We start from the raw sequence: 26,251 nt of genomic DNA, 5'->3' as shown, positions 1-26,251 counted from the left end.
ACCTGCATATGGACAGATGATAAGCACCAGTTCACTTTATTTGGCTTGACAAAAGGGATAATTATTACAAACTATGACCAGGTGCAGCACAATTAGACCTACATAGACCGTTCCCTGACACCCCCTGGAGAAATACAACCTGTACCCACTACAGCTGGGACAAAGACAGGAACAAAGGGTGAGCCAAAACTCCAGTCAGCCCCAAGCACCAAAATTACAGCAGAAATATGGCCTTTTGCTGCTCTGTCCTCCAGTTTTTCTTTTGCTGGAAACAGTAATCAGTTGAAGGTCTTCCAGTGGCCCTCAGCAACGTGAGGAATAGTTTAATTTCACTTTGATAAATTTCTCATTGCCTTTTTTTCTCCATATTTTTGAAAGAAATGAAGTGAATTTGCTCAGGTTTCAAAGGCATCGCTATGACACAAAAAAATATGTATATATGATTATTTTAACTTTATGTTTTAATCTCACCACTTTTAATTTATTTGACGAATATGACAACAATACCAGAATTAACAGAAACCAAAATATCTTTTCATATCTTTTCATAGTCCTGAGGGTCCAAGGCTTAATTAGAGTGAACTTTGGGGTCCAGCACAAAAAAAAAAAAATTAAAACCCCAGAGCTACATGACAGGGTAACAGAATTGCTTAATACCACTTATTGTATTTCATACCAGCATCATGACTGATTTCAATGGAAATCAGATGGATGGATGTATAATTTTGCTGTACAATAACGCATGATTGTGCAGCCTTGCCGGGGCTACACTGTTTCTTTCCTTCCTACATCACAGACCTGTGGCCTGCGCTGCTCACACACACTTCTGTTGACCTCAGTCAGACCTTGCAGTAATAAGGTTTCACAAGGCTTTTTGGTCAACGGGCAGCTAATTGAATTATACAACTCCACAAACATCATTACATGTGGCTGAAATTAGATTTCTTAAATGTTTATTGAAGTGGTAATCAAGCAAAAGGTTGTATAATTTTCCCTGCTGCTCTGAATATAGATGGATCTCTGTCATTGAGAGCTCGTGCATGCACACACTGAAGAATACACAGTCGCTAGTTAGTGTACAATACTTCCAGGAAGGTCACATTGTTTGCTGTGTACAATGAGGAGATGGCACTTGGCTCCAGAAGCACTTTGTCTGTGTGTCTGTGTGTGTGTGTCTGTGTGAGACCATGTGCTTTAACGTTCAGTCGATGTGCACTCTATGACAACACAGATGTCTTCATGAGCCTGTTTGTAGGTGTCTGTGGGGCTTCACGTGCATCAATGTGCGACTGCATGTGCTCTTCTGTGTGTGTGCTTACATGCATAAGTTTGTGTAGATGCAAGCATTTGTCTGCTTCGTGTTGCCTATACATTTGTGTTGTTGCACATCCACCAACGAGCCTGTTTGTTGTCTGTGTGTGCGTGCTGGCCTGTGTTCGTCCCACTGAATCATTGATGAGGCTGTAATTTGAACGCCTGCCCTCCTCTTTCATGCCCTCCCATCTGTCACCAGTTAGCCTCCTCCCAGTACTGCTTACAGGAAAACCAGTAGGCTCCACTGACAAAGCACAGACAATGGTACTGCACTGAAAACGGAGTGGAGGGGGGAGCTGTCTGGTGCCACGGTGCTTTGTCCGTTCTGTAACTGACAAAGTCATTTCTACACCCAGCTGAGCCCTGAGCACAGTGACATTTCACAGTCATGTTTTAGGCAGTTAACTGAGTGAGCCGGAGTGCAGGAGAAGTTTCAGGGCTTCACCAGGACAATATGGCTGATTATGGACATGTTAGCTTCTGGAGGGATCAAACCTATGACCTTTTGTTCATGGGAAACTCTCTCACCACCCTCCTGCTGCCTTTAGTTTAGACAGAACTTGCAGTGAGTCTGCATGATTATCGTATTATCTACAAAATGTATACTTCACGTCTCTGCTAATCTTTTTCCAACGCAAGCAGTTGACAAGGAGTCGAAAACCTGTTTCCTGTGTATCGATAATGATAATTGACATTTGATATTTTGCAACCCTCAAAAATATGAAAAAATAATAATGATAATAATGTGTTTGTAAAAGTCGTGTATTGTACAAGCTCCCTCTTGTTTAATAGCACATAACATGCTGTTAATGATATTATCAAATCCGTTGTTGTGGCAAAATATGAAACCCTCTTCAGTGTATGCTCCAGAGTTGGCAACTTAATCATAGAATTTAGGCAGAGCTTTATGTATGAAATATTTATGGTTAGGCAGGGTGTCCAAAGTAGTCAAAGTTGTTTGAAACCATCTCTCTCTGCCACTTGAATTGGCACCATAATCTCTGCAATGTCATTGGTGACAGCGTTTGTTATTCCTTGCCATCTGTTGCCCTTCTTGTTGTAAGGCAGTCTTTTTCAGAATGATGATGCAGTAGTCTGTCCTGCTTGGCTTGATCATATGTAGCGAATGTGTACGGACTCTAAAAGTGTGTTTTGATTGTTTTTTTGGAAAATTAGTGCTATACTCGAGTTTGTTATTTCACAGATCATTATTGTTGTAGACGATATCGCACACCCCTAGTCCTCTGCTTGATCTCTGGATAGTTTATCTGTAGCAGTCTGCTTGTCCAGTGATGCTCTGTAAAGCACTTTGTGGTCAATCTGCCTTATTAAAACTTGAGACTTAAAACTTTCAGCTTGAGAATAGAGCTGCCACTTTTTTATGTTGCAGTGGCAGGTCACATGCACACAAACAACTTGATCTTAACCTGATTAAAGTTAAGACTATGGCATTAAGGTCAAGACTGTTGCATTGTACATTGTAGTGTGCATATAAACTGGTTTAAAGTAAAGTTTGCTAAAGTACGAAGTGCATTCAGTAGCATGGCCTCAACATAGTTTATAATGGCTGAAACAATGAAAACAATATAAGACTCCAATTAGCTGAATCAAGGCTTACGTAGTCGATTTAGATCATAGCAGTACGACAGACCAGCGTTTGTGGAACTGAGGCATTAAAGCTACTGTTTTCCTTCCACAGATTAGGGCCCCATGTTAATCTCAGGGGCCCACCCGATCAAACACCATTTTTGCCCTGAAAAATGCAGGCTTGTTGTTAAAGCAAGGCAGCCTATGTTAGACTTACAGTGGTCTGATTCACAGGGATCATTCAAGAAGTTCATGAAGAAATGAACTGGAGAGAGACGGGGAAGATTGGGATAACATGAAACAAAGGTCATGAGTCAAATTCAAATCCATGATGACTTGACTTGAGCTTGAGCTTGACCCATTTTGGTGAGATCGGTCCTGGATCCCGGGTTCTAAGGCGATCCCTGTGAGCCTCTGGAGCAACTGGTAGCTTGTTTTGATGAGCTAATTTAATTCTCAGCAGGAATTTGGCACTAAGGATTGTAGTCTGCTTTTGAAGACGAGTGATAGAGATGGGAGCAGTGCTGCAGTGCACTGGGAGATCTGGTCCTGCTGGCACTTAGCATTCGTTTGAAGTTATAAAAAAGTTTTTTTTTTTTTTTCCTTTTTTCTGTCAGGGATTGCCTAGGTAGAAGTGTGATGTTTATGGTTTAAATTGGTGGGAAAGGTGTTTTTTTTTCTTTCCTTTGGAGTTCATGGAGCAGTTCTACATGTATTTTATCATCATGGCGTTTGCCTGAATTCTGATGGATAATGATATCTTCTCTACTTTCATATAGTACATCTCTCTGAGGCTTCTCTACGTCTTTCTAATGCTCAGGACCTGTGGCTGACAGGCTTCACAGATTTCATGCCTCATTGTTTATTGCTGATGAGTGTGAGTATTGTGGCAATGCTTCCTTAGGTCAAGTGCTTGGCACCAGGCCCAAGTGGATTATTCTAATTGGCCTAGCTACAGACTACTCCTTTTTTCCATCATAGTCACTGCTGCAGAAGATCCTCTTAGAGTGGCTCATCAAGGCTTAATATTGGCTGCTCTGGTTGAACGTTGGCTCTGTGTTGCTAACGGCACATTCAGAAGTAGTCTCCCCCATGCACAAGCCTACCAGCTCTGGGGTGCAGGTTTATGGTTTCTCCAGATAAATCTGTGATGATCTGTGTACGCCAAACTTTCACAAAACAGTGAGTTACAAGTTTGTTACAAGTTTTGCTGTCACGACTCAGCTTGCATTGTTTAGGATAGTTTTATGTCATTTTTGACTATGACTACTGCTATGTTTTTCTGTCTTTGTTTTAGACTGCATGTCCAAGGCTAGTTCTGCTTCATCTAAGAATAGAGTTGTGTGTGTTCCCTAGCTTGTTTTTTGTGCCTCTTGTTAAGTATGTTTTGGGGCTCATCTCACTGCAGTCTCTATCAGAGTATCTAAACTCAGAGGTTTCTCACAGCAAAAGAGTGTATTCACATCCATTGTTAGTCCTCTCAAGCTATGCAGTTGGGGGCCCATGTGATTCTGGCACATGTTTCCATCCATCTTAGTGTAAATATTGGCTGGACCACACACACACAGGCTATCACCTCCAGGGACCATTGAACATGAGAAGTATGCCTATCTTTGAGTGGACAGGGAATTGGGACTTCCTGTGTGCATTGACGCGCTGACTCTGTAAATCACTATTCAGCAGACTTGTGTGTGTGTGTGTGTGTGTGTGTGTGTGTGTGTGTGTATCTTGTCTGAAGGCCACAGACGTGTCCCTAGTGAGACCAAGAAGTGTCTTTTTGTTCCCAGTAGGTCCAGTGTGCATTTGACTTCCTCATAACCATAAAATTTCATCAAAATGAGGCAGTGCTTGAATGACATACACACACACACACACACACACACACACACACACACACACACACACACACTACTAATCTTTTCGTTATTGTCCAGTCTCTTCTTCAAGAACATATTTCAGGAATTCACGCTCTGGTTCGTATTGATAATGCTGTCTTATCTGGCCATGTACACCCAGCTGAGCTTCACGAGCTGTAATTCACGCTGCATTAATTTCCTCTACCACTGCATCAGCTGTGAATTTCCGGCATCATAAGGTCCTCTGTAGGTTTAATAGTTTCTCTGCAAAGGGCCTGTGTGTTCCAGTCTGCATTGTGGGTTTGTTTTGAAAAGGCATGCTGCATACAGCAGATCCCAGTTTTCCTGCACACAGGAAAAGTGTGGATGGAAATGAATATGGTAATTTTCATGTTCCAGTGTTGACATTTCTTATTTTGGTATATTTGTTTTTGTGAAGGACTGTCTTCAGCTACAGAGAAAGTATGACTTAGTTGGCAGCCCACATATCAGCACACATGTCAAACACAGACTGAAGTTGCACAAGAAACAATCCTGTCTTTGAATTATACATTGAATTCACACGATAGAATATATACAATAGAATATACACTATATCTTGACTGTAGAAACAGAATGAGTAACAGGTTGGAAAATTAACACCATCCTCTGCCAACAGAGCCGATGACAGTTGTTTCAAACAAAATCTGCACATTTTGTCTGAAAATGCATGCTCACTTCCAGCCACTCTGGCAGGTAACCAACCATCCTCTGGAAGCTCTCTCGACTCTGAAAATCTGCTAGCTGCTGTGGAGGTGGGCAAAAAGTTTCCTCTCCTGATGAGTAGGATATGTGACAGGCCTGAATCAACCCCCCGTTGACACAGTGCTGACATGGACTTATTATTATTATTGTTGTTATTTTTAACTTTTTCAGACTTTGTAAGGGCAGTGGTTGAGAGATAGGAACTGTGTCCTCAACCAACCACAAATCCTGTTTGTGTCCAGCCATGAGGAAGGCTCTTTACATCATGAAAAATGTCCAACTGTCTGCATATTTAGAAATTGATTCCACTAATAATTCTGAACTGAGTCCTTATAATCTAATCATCACACATTTCTCTTTGATTGGGAGCCCAATGTTAAAAAGGAACCTTTAGGATGCATGTTGACTCACATAGATACATTTTGCAAAAATTTACATATGGATATGTGCAAACATATGCCTACACACAAACACACACATCCTAACTGGAAAATGGTTTTCCTCCCATTTCCCAGATGACAGGATAGAATTCCCCCCATCCTTCCTCTTTTCTTTTCATATTATGCGATGCAGTCTATCCAGCTTTCATCGATTAGGCAGGCTAGACCAAGGAGGAGAGAGAGAGAAAGAGAGAATCCGGCGTCGAGTTTGTCAGCCTCCCCCAGATCAATTTCCAAGTCACTGGGCGTCTAATCTTCACAGTGTGCAAACCAATCCCTCTTCACTGATCCCTCCATGCAACCCTACACACTAGGGACGGGACCCGGGGCGTCAGTAAACGAGCTTGCGCCCACACAAATACACACACACATACACACACATCTGCGAAATTAGCAAATTCAGTGCACACATAAATAAAAATGCATATGGACACACACACACTCTGCTTCCCACACACTCAAATGGAAGTCTTTAAAATACTTGGCCATAATTTTTAGGCTCACCGATGCTTTCACTTGTGCGCTGCTGAAATGAATTTGTTTTTCGACAAGTAGCACTTATGAGGATAGGGTTTATGGTCAGATATCAGCAGTGTTCCCTCTTCCTGCAACTGTAAAACCTCCAGCATGATGTGCTGCATAATGCTCCAATTTAGGCAGCAGTCGGAGAAACCATGAAAGGAATTCCAGGGAACTGTATGAAGCCTTTTATCTCAATCGCTTTCCTACTGTCAAGCCTTTAAACAGATGACGGGTGACCAGATCCACGAGGCTGTTTCATGTTGTGGGTTTTACTATGCCGTGTGCATCAGGCTAGCTCAGCCACAAAGGTCACGGCTTACATCTTATTATTTTCTAGGCCCTCTTATCTGGAGTGACTTATTATGAATGGGCCAACAGGGAGTCAGTTTCTCTTTGCTGTCGGCTGCTTCAGAGACAGAACCTGTGACAGCAAAGTTAAGGGACATGTTTTCTAATGACCAGCCAGGTGTTTTCAAAGTGGGGTCCCTGAGGGTGTTCCAGGGGTCCTCAGCAAAATCAGAATTAACTACTGCTTTTTACTTATGTCTTTCTCATTTTGGGGTAATTTCTTGATAGTTATGAGATTTTATTGCATGTGTGTGTGTGTTTTTAACATCTCATGCTCTGGGACTACAGATGCAAATTAGCTTCATATAATCAATAATATAAAAATGAAAATAAAATAAACTATCTTATTGCCTTTTTTCCATATTTTTGAAAGAAATCAAGTGAATTTGCTCAGGTTTCAAAGGGTTAATTCACCAGACATCGGTATGACACACAAATATGTTTGAGCAACATTAATTTAACATGTTTTAATCTCACCACTTTCAATTTATTTGATGTGTGACAGCTAGATGGTTCCATAATGGACACAAACCAAATTATCTTTTCATATCAGAGTCCAGAGGACAAAAACGAGGCTTAATTAGAGACAACTTGGGGCTCCAGAGCATGAAAAAGTTTAAAACACCTCAGCAATAGGCCACCTGCTGCCTTGCTTAGCATGGCTCAATCGGGACAGTTTGAAAATCAGCAGAACACATTCATGTGAAGCGATTTAACCCAATGCTCATTACATTTTTTTTCAAAGTGCTAACAATTTATGTAAAGTGCTCACTTAGGCAAACATCATGTCAGCTCTCACTGGAGGCAAAGAGTTAGCAATTAGTCCCACCCACTCATCAGAAGCTGAGAGTAATGGCTTGGCAGGCTCGGCTCCGGCTGATTGGCTGGGATACTTGCAGCAGCCTCTGTTCTGAATGGGAAATCATAATCTGGCCCAGAGCTATCATTTTGAGCTGAGGGACCAGTGGTCCGTCTCCCTGAGGCCAAGGCTGGCCGCCTGGCTGAAGACTTGCTGGCTGCTTGGCTCTCCCACCAAGCAGCTGGTGTTTGTCACAGGAAGTAGGGCTTTCTGATTTGGGCCATTGACGTGGCTCTACCTCCTCCCCATAGACGTCCACTGAGAGACAAACTCTGCTGCTGTCTGATGGACGTTAGCTTGCTGAGGCACATTCCTCGAAGCAGAATGCCTTTTTAGTTATTTTTCTCAAATTAAAGACTGTTTTCCCCCATCTGCTTAACAGACAGAGTGGGGAAAACACCTCTTAAAGGGTAGGTTAAGGTTTTTTAAATGTATTGCCTTTATTCCAGTCATGGGCATTGTTGAGCAACAAGTTCACATTTTCGCCCCTGATCCCTCCAGTATGCTGTACTGGAGGCGCAGCACAAGTTCGACAGCTACAGCTCAGTTTAAGTCTCCGGGGTCAAAATTAGTCAATCTTCTTTAAGTGCAAAAACCCACCATACTTGGCAGGTAAAGATAAAATGGTGCTACAGATGTTTCACTTTACAAAATTTGGCAGTAGTTTATGGTTACTGTTGCTAAATTCCCTCTTTGTTAGGATAATTTACTCAAAGGGGGATTCTCCAGGTAAACCCCCGCTAAGGCCTGTCTGCTTGTTGTTGAAGTTACTAAAGTGCAACGCCAATAATAGCATAATGGGAATTGACTTTCAAAAACCAAAACCTATCCTTTAAATTAGAATCATGTTTAATTTGCCTCTCTAATTGTAGATGTGTAGCTTGACCACAATTTAGGGTGTGGTCTCTGGCTGAGGTTGTTTTGTGGTAGTTGAAGCACTTACTGGAGCATGGTGTCTTTTTTTTTTTTTTTTTTTTTTTTTAAATTTATGTCATCCTCGGTTCAAGTAAGGTAATGCCCTCAACTCTCATAGATTAGAGGTCTTTAAAAATTCATACTGCTATGAACTTCTGACAGCAGTTTTCTATAGTCTCTTCTGGAAAGAAAAACAAACAAACAAACGTTACAGGGGAAGTGTAGTTAAACATCCCATGAGGCGCTTTCACTGCTCTTCTATTGGTAATTTTGGCCACAGAAATAAATAACCTCACCAGTTTCCTTGAAGGCATGCTTCTTAAGGACACAAACATGAGCGCATGGACATGCTGTGAGCAGAGTGCCTTTTCTCCTCCATGGAACTGAAAGACTTAACCTCCTGTCCAAACAGGACACAGGCTAAGTGCTTTGGAGTTCCTCTCTGGGTCGGAATTTGACAAAGGCACTTTTTGTTAGAAGAGGTGAGGTCAGCCCGATTCTTAGAAGCATGGGGAGGGCCTGCAGAGCGTGCCCGCCCATACAGTTTGTTGTTTACTTTGAACCTCACATTTAACCTACTTATCCCGATCGAATACATTTCTAGCAACAGGATCGCTCAGTGCTTAAAGGAGACACAGCCATCTGAATAGAAATCTGTTGGAACACAAGAAACAAATTTCAGAAGTGAAATTTATGACTCATTCCTGCTTTAAACATCAAGAAAAATGTCAACTCCTTTTTAAATTTTCTCATGATCATCAGTTCATTTTTAGTGGCACATGTTACTAAAAACTGTAACCTTGATGCGTTACCTTGCAAGCACAGGGAGCGTTCCATTAAGCATGTTATACAATTATTAGGTTGTCCATAAATCACTCCAGATGAATACTGTAGGGTCTTTTTTCATGACTTCGAATGAAACTGATTTATAGTTTGTTCATTAGTAGTGATTAAAATGTAGAAGCAAAGTGATACTAACAGTAATAAATTTTGCTGATGCTAGCGAAATAATAATAAAAAAAAAAACTCTCAAAGCAAACCAGAGAAGGAAGCAGGAAAAAAACTTCAGTTATAACATATAAAGGCAACTGGATCGGAAACAGAATTTAAAAGACAGATGAAATGACTTGGTGGGAAATGATAGAACAACACTAAAATCAGTGGCATGACAAGGGAGGTCAAATAAATTAACATTATAGGGAATGAAATCCACGGGGAAGTGAGCGTGGTAATCAGTGAGAGGGTGGAGCTGAGGGTGTATGTCATATTTTGACTTAATTACTAGCAGCTATACACATAGAGCAAGACAGTTTCCCACTGTACCAGCGATGAGACATGGGTGTTTTCGCTGCCGTGTGAATAAACCCTCTGCATGGTGAACACTGAAAATCCCTTTGTTGCCTTTGCAACTAGCAGCAAGAGCAAAATACTGCACAGTCTCTTCGTGCTGAAGTCATGACTGGAGGCCCTTTGTCAAAGGTGGTGTGGACTGTTGCAACTTACCTTAAATACAGGCACTCCCTTCACATTTTGTTTGAGCATTATTTATATATAGTCATCCCTCGGGTTGAGTTCTTAAGTGTGCCAGTTTACCGAAACACAGGAACTGATGTAAGTATGCTTCATGCTATTAAACCTGGGTGAGCGCCTAGAAACACAGAAACCCATGCTTGAATGTCATAGGAAGGAAGGGTTGGCAGGAGCAGCAAATGTCACTGGCACTACCAAAAAGAAAAACGTAGAGGCATGAATCCCATGCGCAGTCTCGTCTACAAAATGAGCACCAAAGACTTTTTTTCTTCGAGTGGCTTGTATGTTCTACTGGAAATTAACACCCACTTTCTTTATGGCAATAAAAATATGGCAATGTCTTTTTTTTGCCTTCCTGTAAACAAATAGTAAAGGGTCAATCAGGTTCTGCTGTAATAACATACCAACTTTTTGTTACTATTAGTGTGTTTTTCTTGATATAGGCTTACGCTGGGTCTAGATTGCAAGGGTATCAGACACATTTTTTACTCACACGTCACATACAACAGATTTGTTCTCATTTTAATCTGTGCAGCTGTCTGCACCAGCTCCGCGCAGGCTTGCGTCTGTAGCTGTGTGTCACGGGTGTAACCGTACCTGAAGCGTTTATTTACGCTTCAGCTCTGTTTTTTCCACAATACCCGTGCAATACGCGTCTAAAGCTGCACTCCTCACAAAGAATGTGGGTTCCTCTTTGCTGCTTGATGCTTTGAGATCCGCAGAAAAGAGGCTGATGTAATGCGGTCTAGACACAGAGTTGTATCAAGAGATCAACAGGAAATCAACCCCTCAGAAATGCACATATTTCTTTTCTTTGCACATGACTTTTACACAACACATCGTAGTTATGGGGATGGATCTCATGACATGTGTATCCACTTGGCCAGTCTGCCACAACAACTGAGCTGTTGCTTGTCCCAGCTTGAGGAACTGAATAGACATTTGATGAAGTGGATCATAACACTGTGGGCTTGTAATAATAAATGTTCTGGTGGGGCATTTGGTTGTGATCCTCTGTTGATCCCTGAAGGATAAATTCTTCTGGCTCACGGCCCTTTGAAGGGTTTGCTTCAGAATAGCACTCATGGTTATGGAGTCAAGAGTCTTGCTCAAGGGCACTTCGGCAGGTCTTGAACCTAGGTCGTTCAACTGAATGATGGTCTTTCCATTAACTTTACTTCACGTGTTGTTCATTTGCTGTTCTTGGATGGCAAACTCCAGTGTATCTCAGGGCTGTTTGCTCAGGTAAAACCAATGCCAAATAAGACCACACCTTTTTGTGAGGATATGCCAAATCTGTTAGTTATTTACGGCTGAAAGTGTAGCAGCACACTGAATAAACCTTTGCCTATGCTGTCAGTTTAGTGGGAAGGTTTTCTTATGTGCTACATATAGCTGGCAAGCACCACAAAATACAATTTTGTATTTGTCTTGCTTTTCTCAATTCTGTTTAGCTTGTCAAAAATGACATTATTTCCGTGATGTCAACCATAACCCACTGTTATTAGACAACAATCGTCCCTCTTTTTTATTTGATCTAAATGGAATCGTTTCTTGGAAATGAGTGCCTCCCTTTCAAGTGAGCCTCAGGCATTGAGACAAGAAATTAACTTTCACGTTAAATAAAACAGCACAGTATATATCAGTTGGCATGTGTGCCAGTGTGTACATGTAAAACCAACTGTTAAGCAAAGATGTGTGAGCCCCCCCGAATCGCACATGTATTTGTGATATAAAGGGAACAAGCTGTTTGTCACAAGAGATTTAAAGATGAAACAGTCGAGGGTTGAGGAGGATGGAAGGGAATTAAGAAAAGATGGCGAGAGGCTTTCTGATTTTAGCAAAGGGTTTGCTGTGAACCTCTGAAGAGCACGTGATAATGCTGCTCAGTATGGAACAGATGGGGGGGCTTGAAGCTTCTCACTATCGGCCCACTCATAGCGAACATGAAGGGTGTGAAACGCCTGAAACCCTCAGAGTGTTTGAGGATGTGGAGAGAGCCAGTCAACCAGTGCTGATTAGGTATCTGATGACCTTCTCGATGGAGGCCTTCGACAAAGATCACAGCAGCTACAAGTAATGAGACAAGCTTCTATTTCCTCCTCCCCTTTGTTTCCTAATGTTCACATGCACAGATACATACACACAAAACTAAAATCATCCATGTTCAGGTTACACTTTGTCTTGTCTTTCTGTCCACGTTTTGTGGCCATCTTTGCATCTTTGTCATGAAAGTGATGAATTATTTTCAACAAAAGCAACACCAGATAAGACATAGTATCACAGATATTCCAAATGACTAATGAAAAACTAAAATTATACAGTGCCAGTGTATAAAATTAATTGCACAATCCTTAAGAGAATGTTGTTTGTGCTAGACGAAGCTGAGACTTGTCACCCCCTCTTGTTCAAAACTCACTCACGCTATATCAGGTGACTATTATTATTTATTGATCCGATGACCCACTTAACCGGGTGAGGATCACTACCACTGTCAGGTAGATTCTCGCGCAGGTCAGGTAGCCAGTCGCAGGAAAGTCGCAGGAAAAAAAGAGAAGCTATAATCAGCTTCTCTTCTCCTGCTCTCAGCTGGTGTCTGATGTGGGTTTTCTGTCCTCTTAAGGTCTGACCCCGTTTGCTGAAATTTGTGATTGTACTTTTTTTTTTTTTTTTATCTCTTATCTTAAATTGTTTATGTCTTCACCGTTTCCTGTCAATTTGTGACAATCCTGCTTGCCAAAAGCACTTCATGAGCAAACGTAACATTACTTGGGTTTGTTTTCAGTTTGCTGTCCAGTTTAAATACAAGGTCAAGCTAAGGTCAAGCTAAATAACACCATTTTGCACTCAAACTTTTTACATCATTTCACTTTGTCAGTGATGCGCCTCTCTCTCGGCCACATTTATTTGAAGTTTTTAGTCCAACTTGGAGAACATGATTGAAGGTTGACACATGGAGAAGAGAGAAAAATGAAAATTTTCCATGTAGACCCAACTAAATCATGCAAAATATTATTGCAAGTATCAGGTGTGCTTCATTGTTTCCCTGGTACAATTAGCTTAGAGGCTTAGATCAGTGGTTGGTTAACTGCTTACGTAGCAGAATGTAAATTTTACCTTGGCCATGAAGTCGATTTAACATATTGGGTAACACAATATTCCCCTGTCTAAGTTTCTTTTTCTCCATGACCCTGTCAGGGTATCTCATGACCCACTTTTAGGTCGTGACCCACCAGTCGGGGAAAAAACTGCCTCAGGTTAAATCGTGGTTTTTCCACGGAGCCAAGCCTTGTGATCTGGAAAGTGTGTCACCCCTCACTCACCTGACACCATTTTTTTTTTTTGTTTTGTTTTTGATCAAGTCCCCACCTTCTAATCAAATATAACCCCATTGTCTAGGTCCCGCGCTGTGCTATGGGCTGCTGTTTAAACCGAGGGAAATGACACAGTGGATTGACGCAGGCTCTGTTTCCTAGGACATAGCTTTGTGCTGCTCTTTGGAAAGTGATAAACTAGGACAGTTTGACTCGTTGCACCCTAGCTCGGGTGGCAGTGCACTCAAAAGGAGAACTGCAGCTGTTAACGCTGAGCTGGGCACTTCCGTGTTCATATGAAGATGTGAGTGTGTTTGTCCCACTGTGTGTACATTTGTTGTGTTCTGTTGGCAACCAGTGGAAGTGGCAGGTGTCATCCGTGCCGCCTGGCAGTAAAGTTTTATGAGTGCTCTGGTAAGTGTGAGGCTGCTACTCCTGCTGTCAGCAACACGTCCGTCACAAGCCGCGACCCCGGCTAGCCTCGCCAGTCACACACCGAGCCCTGGATCTATTGTTGTAGGACTGTGTGTCTCGGTAGCTAAGCAGCAGTTGGCAAGCAGCCACCCCGTGCTCTGTGTCATGCAGAGTTGCCGAGGCTGAGAGCTTAGTCAGGAGCAGACCCATACACACACACACACACACACACACACACACACACACACAGTCAAACAGTATGCACACACCCATAAATGTAATACACATACATATCTGCAACACACAATACACATGGATGACAGCTGTGAGGGAAACGTGCCATGGGTGTATTGAAATGTTTATCTACACTTTGGCTCCCTTGATGAACCCATCTCTCTCACTCTTTCTCTCTCTCTCTCTCTCTCTCTCTCTCTCTCTCTCTCTCTCTCTCTCTCTCTCTGAAACACACACACACATGCTCAGACAAACAGCTGGTCTCCCATGGCAACAAGTAGGAATTAGGGAGGAATGGTATGGAGGGGGCCCAAGAGCAGGAAATGATTGAGGGAGGGAAGGAAGAAAGGCAACCGATCACGGCAAACGATTACGGACTGACCGGCCACGCCTGTCAGCGTGCATGGATTGAGGGAGAGAGATGAGTCCAGTAGAATTAGCGTGCACCATTTGGTCAACACCTTCGTTCCAAGTTCCTTACAGGACTGCGAGTGCATACATTTTTAGTACGGGTGGTCCCAGAGGAAACTGAATCCCACCACTCTGGCAGTGTTTATGCCTCGCTCTATACATTCAGCCTCACTGTGGGCCTTAAGTTGATATGGCAAGGTATGACATCATCGTAGCCTGAAAGACTACAAATGTGAGACGTGAGCTTTTTCATTTAATTTTATATTCAACCAGAGATCACCAAAAATCTGTTTCAAATTTATAAGAAAAAAATTAAACAAAAACTCATCAGTGGACCTTTCGGGACGTACCAAAATAATTTGATGACCTACATTCTTAATAAACAGGATTCTATATGGTACCAGAAAATGGTTCATTAGGCTTGAACCATAGCAGAGCCCTTGTAGCACAACTTTTTTTATGTAGGTTCTCTCCCCATTAGAAGTATTAAAACAACTTTTTAGAACATGGGATTCTATATTTTGATGCACCATTTAGGAAATTAAATCCTTTCAGTCATTACATATTTTTTTATTTTTTATTTTTTAAATATACATCCATTGGCCTAACCACAAAACCTTGAAGAACCTTCCTTTTTTGACTTGTGTGTCCTGTGCAGTAATCTGTAACTGGTCTAGATGTCCTCATGCAGAAATCTTTTATAAGCAGGTTTCAAAGTGTTTGGCGGCAAATGATATGATATGCATGGCTGTTTGCCATGTCCTGGGGTTTAGTGAATAAATGCCCCTGAGCTACACAGGAGGAAGGAAAAGAGAGGGGTGTTGGCAATTGAACACTGTAAAAGAGAGGGAACTCGGGCACAGCAGCTGCTTTTTTGTTTGAGACCTGGATAACGGAGACAGAAAAGTAATTCAGCACTCTGGCCACGTGCTCAATTACATGACCCATAGAACTCACACCTTTTTTTCATTTCGGTCGTCAGAGTCTGGATCCATAGGGAATAATCGATCCTTGGCAAGTCAGCCAACTACTCCCTTTACACAACTGTGCACGCAGGATATTTTACATGCTCGTGGTTTCACGGATACTGTTTTAATATGCTCATCTGATGCTGTGTGTGTGTGTGTGTGTGTGACAGCCCAGGATGCATTCAGTCTTTCAACAAAGGGAAGAGGACAGGAACATGTTCACGCCCTCTACGCTTTGCTCTACTATCCTACTACTTCTACTTCTCTACTTCTCTACTTGCGTTTTGCCTCCATGCAGAATAAACAATCTTCCATCGATAAAACCAAAACAATTTACATCCTCTACAGCTTAGCACTTGGCTGCTGAAATCTGTTTAGAAATGTCAATACAAGGTTACTGCATTGACTGAAAGAACTGCCTCTTTAACTTTAATATGTTACACAGGCAGATTAACCGTAATAGGATTTCTGTGCTGAATGACCACTGTGTTCTCTATGTTCTTAGATAGGTTTTTTTGCACTGCTATCTTTCTCTGAATGCATAACGGATCAATAAAAAAAATCTAAAAAATATTTTCTTCTTATTATTCCTCGTTTCACCTCTTCCCTCCTTGTCTCACCGTGTGTGATGACATCTGTTAGATGCTGTTTATAGTTCATGGAGCAAGTGCTGTTCTGCTGGTGTGAAAACTGAATATAGATCTGTTAGAGAGTTAACACACTGGGAGGAAGGTGTCAAGAGGTTGTACTGTGTGATTTCTTTCTATGAAAGAATTGAGATTTGTATGACTGGAAGAAAGTAGATTTTAGTAACTTGCTTTTAGTAACCAAGCTGTGTTAGCACAACTTAATGAAATCAGTTGCTGGACAAAGTCAGACTCATTCATTTTCAACAAAGTGACTGCAAGTCAGTTGTTGGATGCAGGAGATTATGTGTAAAATAATTCAGGTTTGTTTTGAGACTCTTGTTCTGGCTGGTTTAAGATATATATCGGCCGCTTCATCCACTGATTTGACTCTTCCCCTGCTTCTTTCACACACTGAGGTAAACACTGCTTGTTTTTCTGTGAAGTCTTTCCAGGGAAACACTGTGTTTTCTCTCTGCCAGACAGTTTCCTGTTTCTTTGTAGAAAGTGGTATAAAGTGTTTGTGTGTGAGGGTGATAGTCTTTGTTTCAGTATCTGTGTGCACACAAGGCAGCTTCCTTACAGGAATTAGTCAGTCACACCTCCTCTCTTGTTGGTAGGTGTAACTGACTGATTGACTGGTCAGTATGATGGCACCCGGTGTTTTTGTGGGCAGGGCCATCAGTGAAAAGAGAAAGAGGCTGTTTGCTGTCAACACATTGACTATTAATAGAGTCAGAGTCACTTTAATGTCCAAGTACAATAACAGGAATGTGTCTTGGAAACATTTATATGGAGAAATATTTACAACATGTTGAGTGTCACTGTACATAGTGACCATAAGGACAAGGACAATAGCACCTCAGTGGACAGTACAACACATGGTGTTGACATGAGATTTAATATATGTGTTTTATATATGGGTCTCCCCCAGTGTATTACAAGACCCGAGGGCTGCCGGACCTCACTTGGCTGCCCGCCGGGCCAAAACATCACAAGAGAATTAATTTTAAGCATGGATGCGGGAACTAGGGGTGCTGCAGAATCTGTGTATTTCCAAAACAATACTGTCTGACGGTCCCTGAATCCCTAATTCAAACAACGATAACAAAATAAGGAGAGCTACCGTTGAAATTGCTTATTTTCAGGTCACCATGGAATTTCGTCCACACATGGCTAAACTAATTGCTGTTACATTTATCAAGTATTTTTTATTATTTACTCCTATATTGAGAGGACAAAGAGTGCAATGGAAAAAGAGAGGAGCAGAGAGTAGAGAAAGTAAGATATATTTATATATATAGGACTATATCATATATATGGTGTCATATAATATAATACGTATCTCAATTGTAGGCTAAAGATCTTTACTTGTTTGGACCTGGCTGCTTTGCTTACAATCTTGCCATCTAGCGTGGCATTAGTTTAGCAGCTAGGCTAACAGCCGATGAGCTTATTCACCTTCGACTTAGGTTAATTCATACTGCTAGTTCTCCTTATTGATCTCACTGCCATAGCCTATTTTCAGTTTCTAGTTAAAAAATAATATTTCGAGAGTAGTATTGAAAGAAATGACAGAGATCAATAAACCACCGCACACTGAAATGACTTTACTGTGACTTCATTGGGAGTGAACAATGCATTTCGCCCATTGCTGAAGAAGCAACATCTTCACTGAGATGTTCCTGTGACCAACCAGCTCCTGATTGCAAATATTGGCTGTGCACAGTTTTCATTATAGAAAACACGTGGAGTTGAATGGCTGCTCTGCTGACTTTCATTCTAATCTAAAGCAATAAAATAATAGTAAGAAAACGTAACTCAGCTATGGGAAATGTTTTATTGTATCTACTGAGATGATTTCCAGCCATGACTGTGATTAATACTACTCTTGAAATAGTGTCTTTTAGTGAAGTTTTAACTTTGGAATCTATGGCACCTGCGTCTAATCCCTCTCATGATGTCAGTTAACCAAACATGGAGGCTAATAATACAGACAAATTTAAAATCCAATATTTATTTTTTATTTCCTCCAGTAATGCTTACAGCTGACAAATTGTATCATTTAAACATGAAAACTTAACCCAAGCTTGATAGAGCTAGAGATTGTAGTCTTAACACTTTTATTACAGAGTCATTAAAATTACTATGATGTTGGGTGTCCCAATATGGCGTTGGAGTGGCTTCATTTTTTTATTACGTCACCAGCATCTAGCTTTTATTATACTGTAGATCAGTGGTCCAAACAGATCATTCATTTGGCTTTGAGTCAATCTGGTTTAAAATTTGAACGCGGAGAACTTGAAGTACTTGAAGAAGTTCTCCGCCTGTTTTTTCATTGCTGTTAAATTAAACGTTAAATATTTTGTGTCTGATATAGGCAAAATCTGCATCGACAATATCATTTTAACAACACGCTGGCTCACTGAGATGTATTTCAGACAGTGGTTATAATAGAATCACAGTCTGTTTAGGACAGTGTTTTCAACTCCAGACATCCGGAAAAAGGCTAGAAAAGTTGGTGGTTGCCGGGCACTGAGACATCTCAACAAATATAAGACTCATACTGAATAACGCTCTGGTCTTACTTTGCATCTGAGATATTTACTTGGAAGCCCGCGGTATGAACTTCTCCCACTCAGTCCGACGGGACTGTATCAGCCTTCCTGCTGTTCCACTGATCTGTGCTCAACGAGAATGATGGGGAACAAAGCCCCCCCACCCACCTACCCAACATCAAAACACTCCACTTCCCATGCTTTATTCATGTGTGATGCTTCATTCTCTCAGCAAAGAGGCACTCTGGGAATCGTAGGAGGAACATAATGCTCCATATGAGAAAGACTGCCAGGGAGTGTGAAGAGACGATGTCGGTATTTCTTTATTTAAATCAGCTCTCTTATTTAAGATTTTTTTATTCATTTCATACATATATATATGTATATATTTGGCTTTTTTAGATAGTATACATTGTGTGGGAGAAAGAGGATGACATGAAAAAGGTCATGAGACGAACGATGTCGCGAGTGCACAGGATGCTCCTTAGCTCGCTGGAACAGGATGTCCATCCTCTCCTTTTTCTCATGCCTCCTTTTCTCACACATGTTTTCGTTTTCTCGTCCCTGCTGTGGTTTTCTTGTGTACCTCGAGAGTGTGTGTTCATGTTTGTGTGCTTGACTCATCCTCTGAAGTCAGCATTTAACAGACACCCACCTCAATCTGCAAGAATAAGTGGCATGCACAGCAAATCTGTCTTAGTCATGTTCACGATATAATGAAGGCTGTGTAGTTTGAAACTTTGCAGTACATCAAGATTTGGGAGCTTAAAGAGTTTGTGTGGGTGTGTGGATGTATTTTTTTTTTCTTTTATACCCATATACATGAAACCATAAAAACTACTTCAGTTTCTGGAGTGGATGTGAAACTGAAGTAGGTGGTTTTGAGCAGTTTGGGAAACTGTCACATAATCAGATTTAATCCTCATAACAGCCACTCAGTACATTAACACGCACACTAATACCACATTTACTTACAGTATTGTAATCAGCTTAAAGTCCATGTAAGTGATAATAAATATGCGTTCTTGGTTTGTCACACCACACATAAATGTGTTATTAACCGCCAAGCCAAATTTGAATGGTTAAAAAAAGTCACTAAGAATATAAAATAAGTTGTCAAAATTGGGAATAATAAGCAGTATTCTCCACTCTGAAACACTGGGGATGTGTTGGCTGAAGGCACTGAAACCACAGCAATGCACAAAAGGTGCCTCTGGCCCAAGTGTCCATTACTGCCATCTGACGATCTGAGGAATGGATACTCTTTCTAGAAGCTTTAGTAGGCAAGTACAGCTGTACATGTTTGAGCCACCAGAGCCAGAGGACACCTCATTTTTGAGGTGTTTGACATGTTTGTATATGTGTCATAACTTTTTTTTTTTTTAAATGGAGGCTGGTGGGGCTCAAGTGCAGGGATGGGCTGAGGCAGGAGCTAACTCTCAGGAACACAGAGGCAGGCAGACATGTTGAAGTTAGACACTGACAACTGCTCGAAGGGAAAACGCTGGCGTTTAGTCTGGACTAGCACGGAATAAGAAAACGAGAGGGACATGGAAAAAAATCTAGGCCGCCATCATGAACACTGTTACCTGGCTTTTTGTCCCAACAGAAGACAATGCATCTGTGTTTGTTTGCACATGGATTCATTTAATAATCTAAATTATCAGCCTAGATGTTCCCGTAAACTGAAAGATTGAGCAAAAATCTAGGTTTGCTAACCAGGTTATGCTCATGCAGATTATGACCTTACACCATAGCAATAGCCTACTTTAATTGAGGTGAAATCAAGTTATTAGTGTGCATGTGAACATATCTGGTGTCTGACAGAGAATTTGACCGGCAGCTTAGTCAAGGAACAAGTTACCAGGCCTCACCCCGATGTGGTTCATTTGTTCTGTTTTGTTTTTCTATCATTTGTTCCACTGGGCGCTGATGACCTTGTTTGCGACTGCCTATGACTAAGAGCGCTGACAATGATTGGACTGTCTGCAAGCGTTGCTATTGTTGCAGGTGTAACCCCTCTGATCTCTCTCCACTGGCTCTGGGGTGAGCGCTAGATGTAAGAAATAAAGAGATTTAACAGATGAAATGTTGGTTTGATTTACAGCACTGGGAGGCAGGGAGATGTATTCCCTGGTATGTGGATTTAAGCTATTTGGTATGACATCTATGTTGCCCTTCAGTAGTGCCAAAGTCCCTTAAGCGATGCACCAAACTGCTCCGGTGTACTTTGATGACAGAAAACCATGGGCTTTAACCTTTCCAAAGGGATATATGCACTGTGGTTGAGTCCCAGCAAGCAGATAATGACACACTTCATGCAGCTGTAGACCCACTATACAAAGTCACATCAACAATTTGCACTCTCTCTGTACAGCAGAATCTTTAAATCCTGCCAAGCATTTAAAACCTGGAAAAAGTTTTGAACTTGAAATTTGAAATTGAGTTTTGAAATTTTTTGCTAATTGTCATTTTTTCATACATTGTCGTAATGTACGAGTGCTTTTGTGGTATTTTTTATCAAAAATTATCATGCAAATACATTTTAATTATATAATTATAATAATTATGGTTTTCTTGTCATTTTTTTGCAAAGTTTCCATTCATGTTTTAGTAATGTTTTGGTAACTTTTTTGCTAATTTTGTTACTTTATTTTACTTTTTTTCCCCTCTTTTCAGGTTATTGTACACTTACTCCAAATTACAAATTACAAATTACAAGTTGTTCATGATGGTTACTAGTTTACTAGTTACTTGCTAATTTTGGGGATCATTTCTTGCTAATTTGGCCATCACCTCTTTTCCCATGTGTTTTAAAGAAAGCAAGTGAATTTGTTTAGGTTTCAACATGTTAACCAAAGTCTTTTTTTTTTTTTTATCTTGCATTAAATTTAATATTGATCCTTTGTTTTATGTCTCTGCAGGGCAGGACAAGTGGTGCTGCGAAGGACAGACGCATGAAGCATGAGAGGGCGGAGCTGAGGCTCAGTTGACCCCTCCCCTTCCTCCTCCTCCTCCTCTCCCCTGTGCTCCATTTGACCAGCACCTCCCCCCTCCCCTCCCTTCCTTTCCCCTTCCTGTTGCCCCTCACCCTGTTAAATCTCACCTGGCTCACCTCCCCTCCGCCTCCAAACCTCAGCCAGCCGTGCCCAATGCTCTCCCCAGAGCAGGACAACATTTCCACCACCGCCTCCACCAAAGTGCCAGTGAAGTATGGAGAGCTCATTGTGCTGGGGTAAGTGGCAGCAGAGCAGACAGATAATCATCAGTACATCCACTTCACACCTCCGAAAACATATGTTTGAATTTACACTTTTGAGATTTTGCTGACATTCTTATCAAGAGTGACTTTCAGCCATACAGTAGGCTTACATATGCAGGTCACCAGGAGGATAATGTATTGGAAAAGTGGTTTGATTCAATAGAGACATGTTCAAAGTAAGATCTAGTGCAAATTAGGACAGGACAATAATTCAGTATTATCATCTAGCAATTCTGCTGTCCAAATTAATAATAACAAGCAAATACTACTTAAAATCTTGTTTTGCTACTTTACAGTTCAGTTTTAACATGATTTTTCATATCATATGTCCAAATTAAAATGTTTTCCTAGAATCATCATGTTATCCATATGATAGTGATTTTGTTCATATCACCCAGCTGTAGTTCAGGTTTCTTTACGTGGGCCAGTGAAATTTATTTCAGTAGGAAGGGAATACACAGACACTGACACACACACACACACACACACACACACACACACACTCACTCACTCTCATAGGAAAACAAACTTAACCCACCTTTATGGTCTTTCAAGGCCAGGAATCTTGTCTGGTAAACTCGTATGCACAATATACTGCATGTTGGATGCTTATTGGGTGTATAACAGGGTCATGATTAAATGTATGGTTACTGTTAGTCATAGTAGGGCATTTAGATGTGTTGATCATAAATGACTGTAGCTGTAGTCAATCACTCCTAGTGTAGGAGTGTTAGAGTCACATGACTTAACCATATGCACTGATTTCACACAAATGTGTGTAAACTTTCTGTGGTGTTTAATATTTGTTTACACTCTGCACCAGTTGGAGTGCAGTGAAATTAAGAAGGCTTGGAATAAGATTGGAAAAGTGGCAGAAATACTTCAGAATAATTACAGTAGCTGTTACTGTGATAAAAGTGTCATCTAAGATTTAATTGGTCATAAACTGGCAGATATTCTCTAACAAGCTCAGCAGTCCGAGCCTCCAAATGATTCTTCTTAAGGAGCTGACCGTGAGATGCTAGCATGGAGATGTAAACAAATGCAGTGAACCAGAAAGGAGTTGGAGACATTTTTTCCAGAAGGCAAAACAAACAGTGATGATATTTAAGTCCAACTACAGACGGTCACGCACTGGGGTGTACAAAGAGTCAGACTAACTTGATCAGAAAGCCTGTGCACAAATGACTTCCATGGCTTGGCAATATGACCAAAAGACAATCTTTTGTACCCTTAAGCACAGCTAAAAATATCTGTATCCATGTTTGTATACATAGTAATAAAAAACAGGAGAAAACAGTAAAGATTACTGGCTAGATCCGTGGTTTCTGGTCTGCATGTTTGGCTTAGCAACGACTAAAGCATGGTTAGCTGCATTATGAAAATAGGCAGCATAGATAGATGATCAGTTAGACCGCTTAATGTCTTATGATATCAAAAATGGAGATGTGAGGGAGTGATAGAGACATGTATGATCAGATGAGACAGCATTAGCCCGTGGCAGCACAGTGTCTTTAACACCTCGGCTTTCCCTTCCCCCAGCTCTCAGTTTTAGAAGGAGTGATAGAGAGACATTTATTTTGACTGCAGACCGCACTCTCAGCTGTAGGAAAAACCTCCACCCTGCCCTTCATCCTCAGCATACAAGCCATACAAAAAAACACACACACTCACATACACATATAGGCACACACTCTCTCTCTCACACACACTCTCTCTTTCCAATAACAATTGACATTGAAGGACTTCCTTTATCTCTGTCTGTCTCCTGTTTATTCCCCAAAGGGCTATTCCACTCCACTCCCTGTCTCAGCCCACTCCATGGAGGAATGCAGATGTCGGAAAGACTCTCACATACACACACACACACACACACCCTGCACATTCATATACTTACGACACACACACACACACACACACACACACACACAAACATGCATACATAGACACTTGGGACATGCACACACTGGCTCTTACACATCCCACACAGACACATACACACATATACACACACATATTTTTACCATCTCACCCAGGCACACAGTTGGTTTCCCAGCTGACTCACAGTTTGTTGTCATGGGTTGTACTGGAGCGTTATTGTCTAGGAGATGAAATTTTCCCTAGTGGAAAAACTCAGTGAGCAGTAAAGCTGTTTCATGCCTTTACAAGGGAGAACCCCAGTTGACTGTTTTGCCCTCTTTTTCGCTGGAAGGCAAGTGTAGCGTCATACACCCCAGGGGACAGCTCTAAGTTTAAACTTAAAAATCAGGAACATCATGTTTTTAACATCAAGAATCTGACATTTGATGGATACTTTTATGGAAACCACCTCACAGTACGGTGTGTGTGTGGTCACAGTGGCAGTGTTGATAACACACCCGCTGAACAGCACAGCCTGGCCGCTATCATTAGCCTGTGATTTCTACAGTGATATCAGGTCACATAAGGCCAAGATCACACAGGATGCCTTTTTGTCTCGCTCAACAGCAAATTGCAGCTGTCAGCATAACCCACAATAGGGAACGCTACTGTAGAGCTCAAAGGGTGTTTGGATACATAATTTTTGTTGTTATGCAACTGCTGTAAATAGCAGCTAAAAAAGGCAGGATAATGTTCAAAATCAAAATGGGCAGGGGAAAGTTACTTGCTTTTGAAGAAGAGGAGGAGCCTGTTCTCCCTCCCTGTGGCTAAAGTTAACGTTAACTCTCTGGGAAACTGCAGGAGGCTGCTTCTATCCTTCCAGTGCTATAAATGTGTTGTTCTTTTTGTTTGATTTTTGACATACATTAATGCACATAACTTCTGATTGAGACATTTTCAACTTGTATACCCGGCATAGCCACGGCCAAAGCACAACATGCATAGTTTGGGGGACATGTGCACCCCCTGCAAAAAAAAACAAAAAACATTTCAAATAACTGGAAAACAGGGTGCAGGCATAGTCTCAAAGAACTACCCTGTGTGGTCATGGCCTAAAGAGAGCCATGATGACCCGCTGAAACATGACTGTACTCATCGATCTTTGGTGCATGCATCACCACAAGCAATCTGCCTTTCCTGAAGGTCAGTAGATTATGAGGTTGAATGATGACATGGCATGACATAAACAATTCATGGTGATTGACAGGGTGGCCTAGTGGTTAAAGGGACCAGCCCATAACAGACAGGTCACAGGATGGATCTATGACATTTGCCCCTCACCCACTGTGGCTCTCTGAGTAATATACAGACCCAGTCTCTGGTCCCTTATAAGTCTTTGGAGATAAGATGAAAATTTTCTCTACGAAAGTTAAATGTTTGCTGTGTCATGGACTAAGATGAAGTTATTGTTGTCAAGGACCAGTGTGCCCACTTAGTCCAAAATTAATTTTGAACCCAGTGCTAGATCCACATTCGCTGGAGCAGTTTTTCTTGCTCTTGTCGTGGAAACGACAGCTTTTGGCCATGGTTCTCCAAGCAAGACAAAACAATCCATAGGAATTATAAATATCAACTGTGCAACCCATTACTAATGGGAAACCATCAGCACATAGCGCAGTGCTGTCTCTGACCCCCTTCCTAACCCCATACCGACATTAGCATGTTTGTAGCCCAGCGATGCTAATGGTCTAATCCACAGGAATGTAGCGGTGTCTCTAGAGACGACCTGTTTACAGGCCTGTGGAACATCCCTCTGGCTTTTTAAAACGGCTGCGCTTCACATGGGCTACTTGCAGGCCTGAAGTCCCCGGGTACACCCCGGTCCCTCAAAATCCACCTTGGTGTGCATGTGCATTTATGTGTGAATATGTACACAGCGTAAACTGTGTACACATGCTTGTTTCACACATATACATTTTGTGTATGTTGTAAATCCACATACTCAGTGTGAACCCCAGGGCGATGTCCCCAACTTTAGAGCAGTGCAGCTGTGTTGTAAAGACACAAACAGTAAAACCATGTCATCATTGTGCAATACTAAGACACTATAGATACACACATGGAGGTGGGGCTTAACAAGAGAAACATGCTGGTGGCACTTGCTCCCATCCAAACCATATATTTTTAGATTGGCAGTGAACCAAATGAGAACATCAATGTTGATTTTTTTTTTTTTTTTCAACTTGTTATGTTAGCCATGTTGATGTTTTTGGCAGCCTTGTGCTGTGACTGCTGTCAGTGTAATAGCTTTGTACTGCAAACAACATTTAAAAAGACACAACAACAGTGACTCAGCTATAGCTGCCAATTACCCAGACAGCCTGTTTGTTCATGATTTTATAGGCTTACTGTATAAGTTCTAACTTGTTGCTGTACTGGGCTTCAGTTTACCACCATATGGAGAGTACACCTACACACTGACACACACA

The 26,251-nt window shown here is 41.4% G+C and overlaps 1 protein-coding gene across 2 annotated transcripts in view; it reads left to right on the top strand.

Annotated features, from left to right (window-relative positions):
- Nucleotides 1-26,251, top strand: part of peli1b (pellino E3 ubiquitin protein ligase 1b) — a 51,874-nt gene that overhangs the window by 8,567 nt on the left and 17,056 nt on the right. Inside the window, exons 1-2 of one of the 2 annotated variants that reach the window (XM_030070129.1) lie at nt 3,987-4,083; nt 21,565-21,875. In XM_030070129.1, coding sequence (XP_029925989.1) covers nt 21,793-21,875 — 83 coding nt within the window. In that variant the 5' untranslated portion in view covers nt 3,987-4,083; nt 21,565-21,792. Of the gene's footprint in view, nt 1-3,986; nt 4,084-21,564; nt 21,876-26,251 lie in introns of those variants that run through there. The other variant, XM_030070128.1, reaches the window with a different exon arrangement.

This window comes from Myripristis murdjan, chromosome 15 (genome assembly GCF_902150065.1).
Source record: "Myripristis murdjan chromosome 15, fMyrMur1.1, whole genome shotgun sequence".
NCBI lineage: Eukaryota > Metazoa > Chordata > Actinopteri > Holocentriformes > Holocentridae > Myripristis > Myripristis murdjan.
The sequence above is the reverse complement of the archived record's forward strand: the minus strand, read 5'-3'. Positions and strand labels throughout refer to the sequence as shown.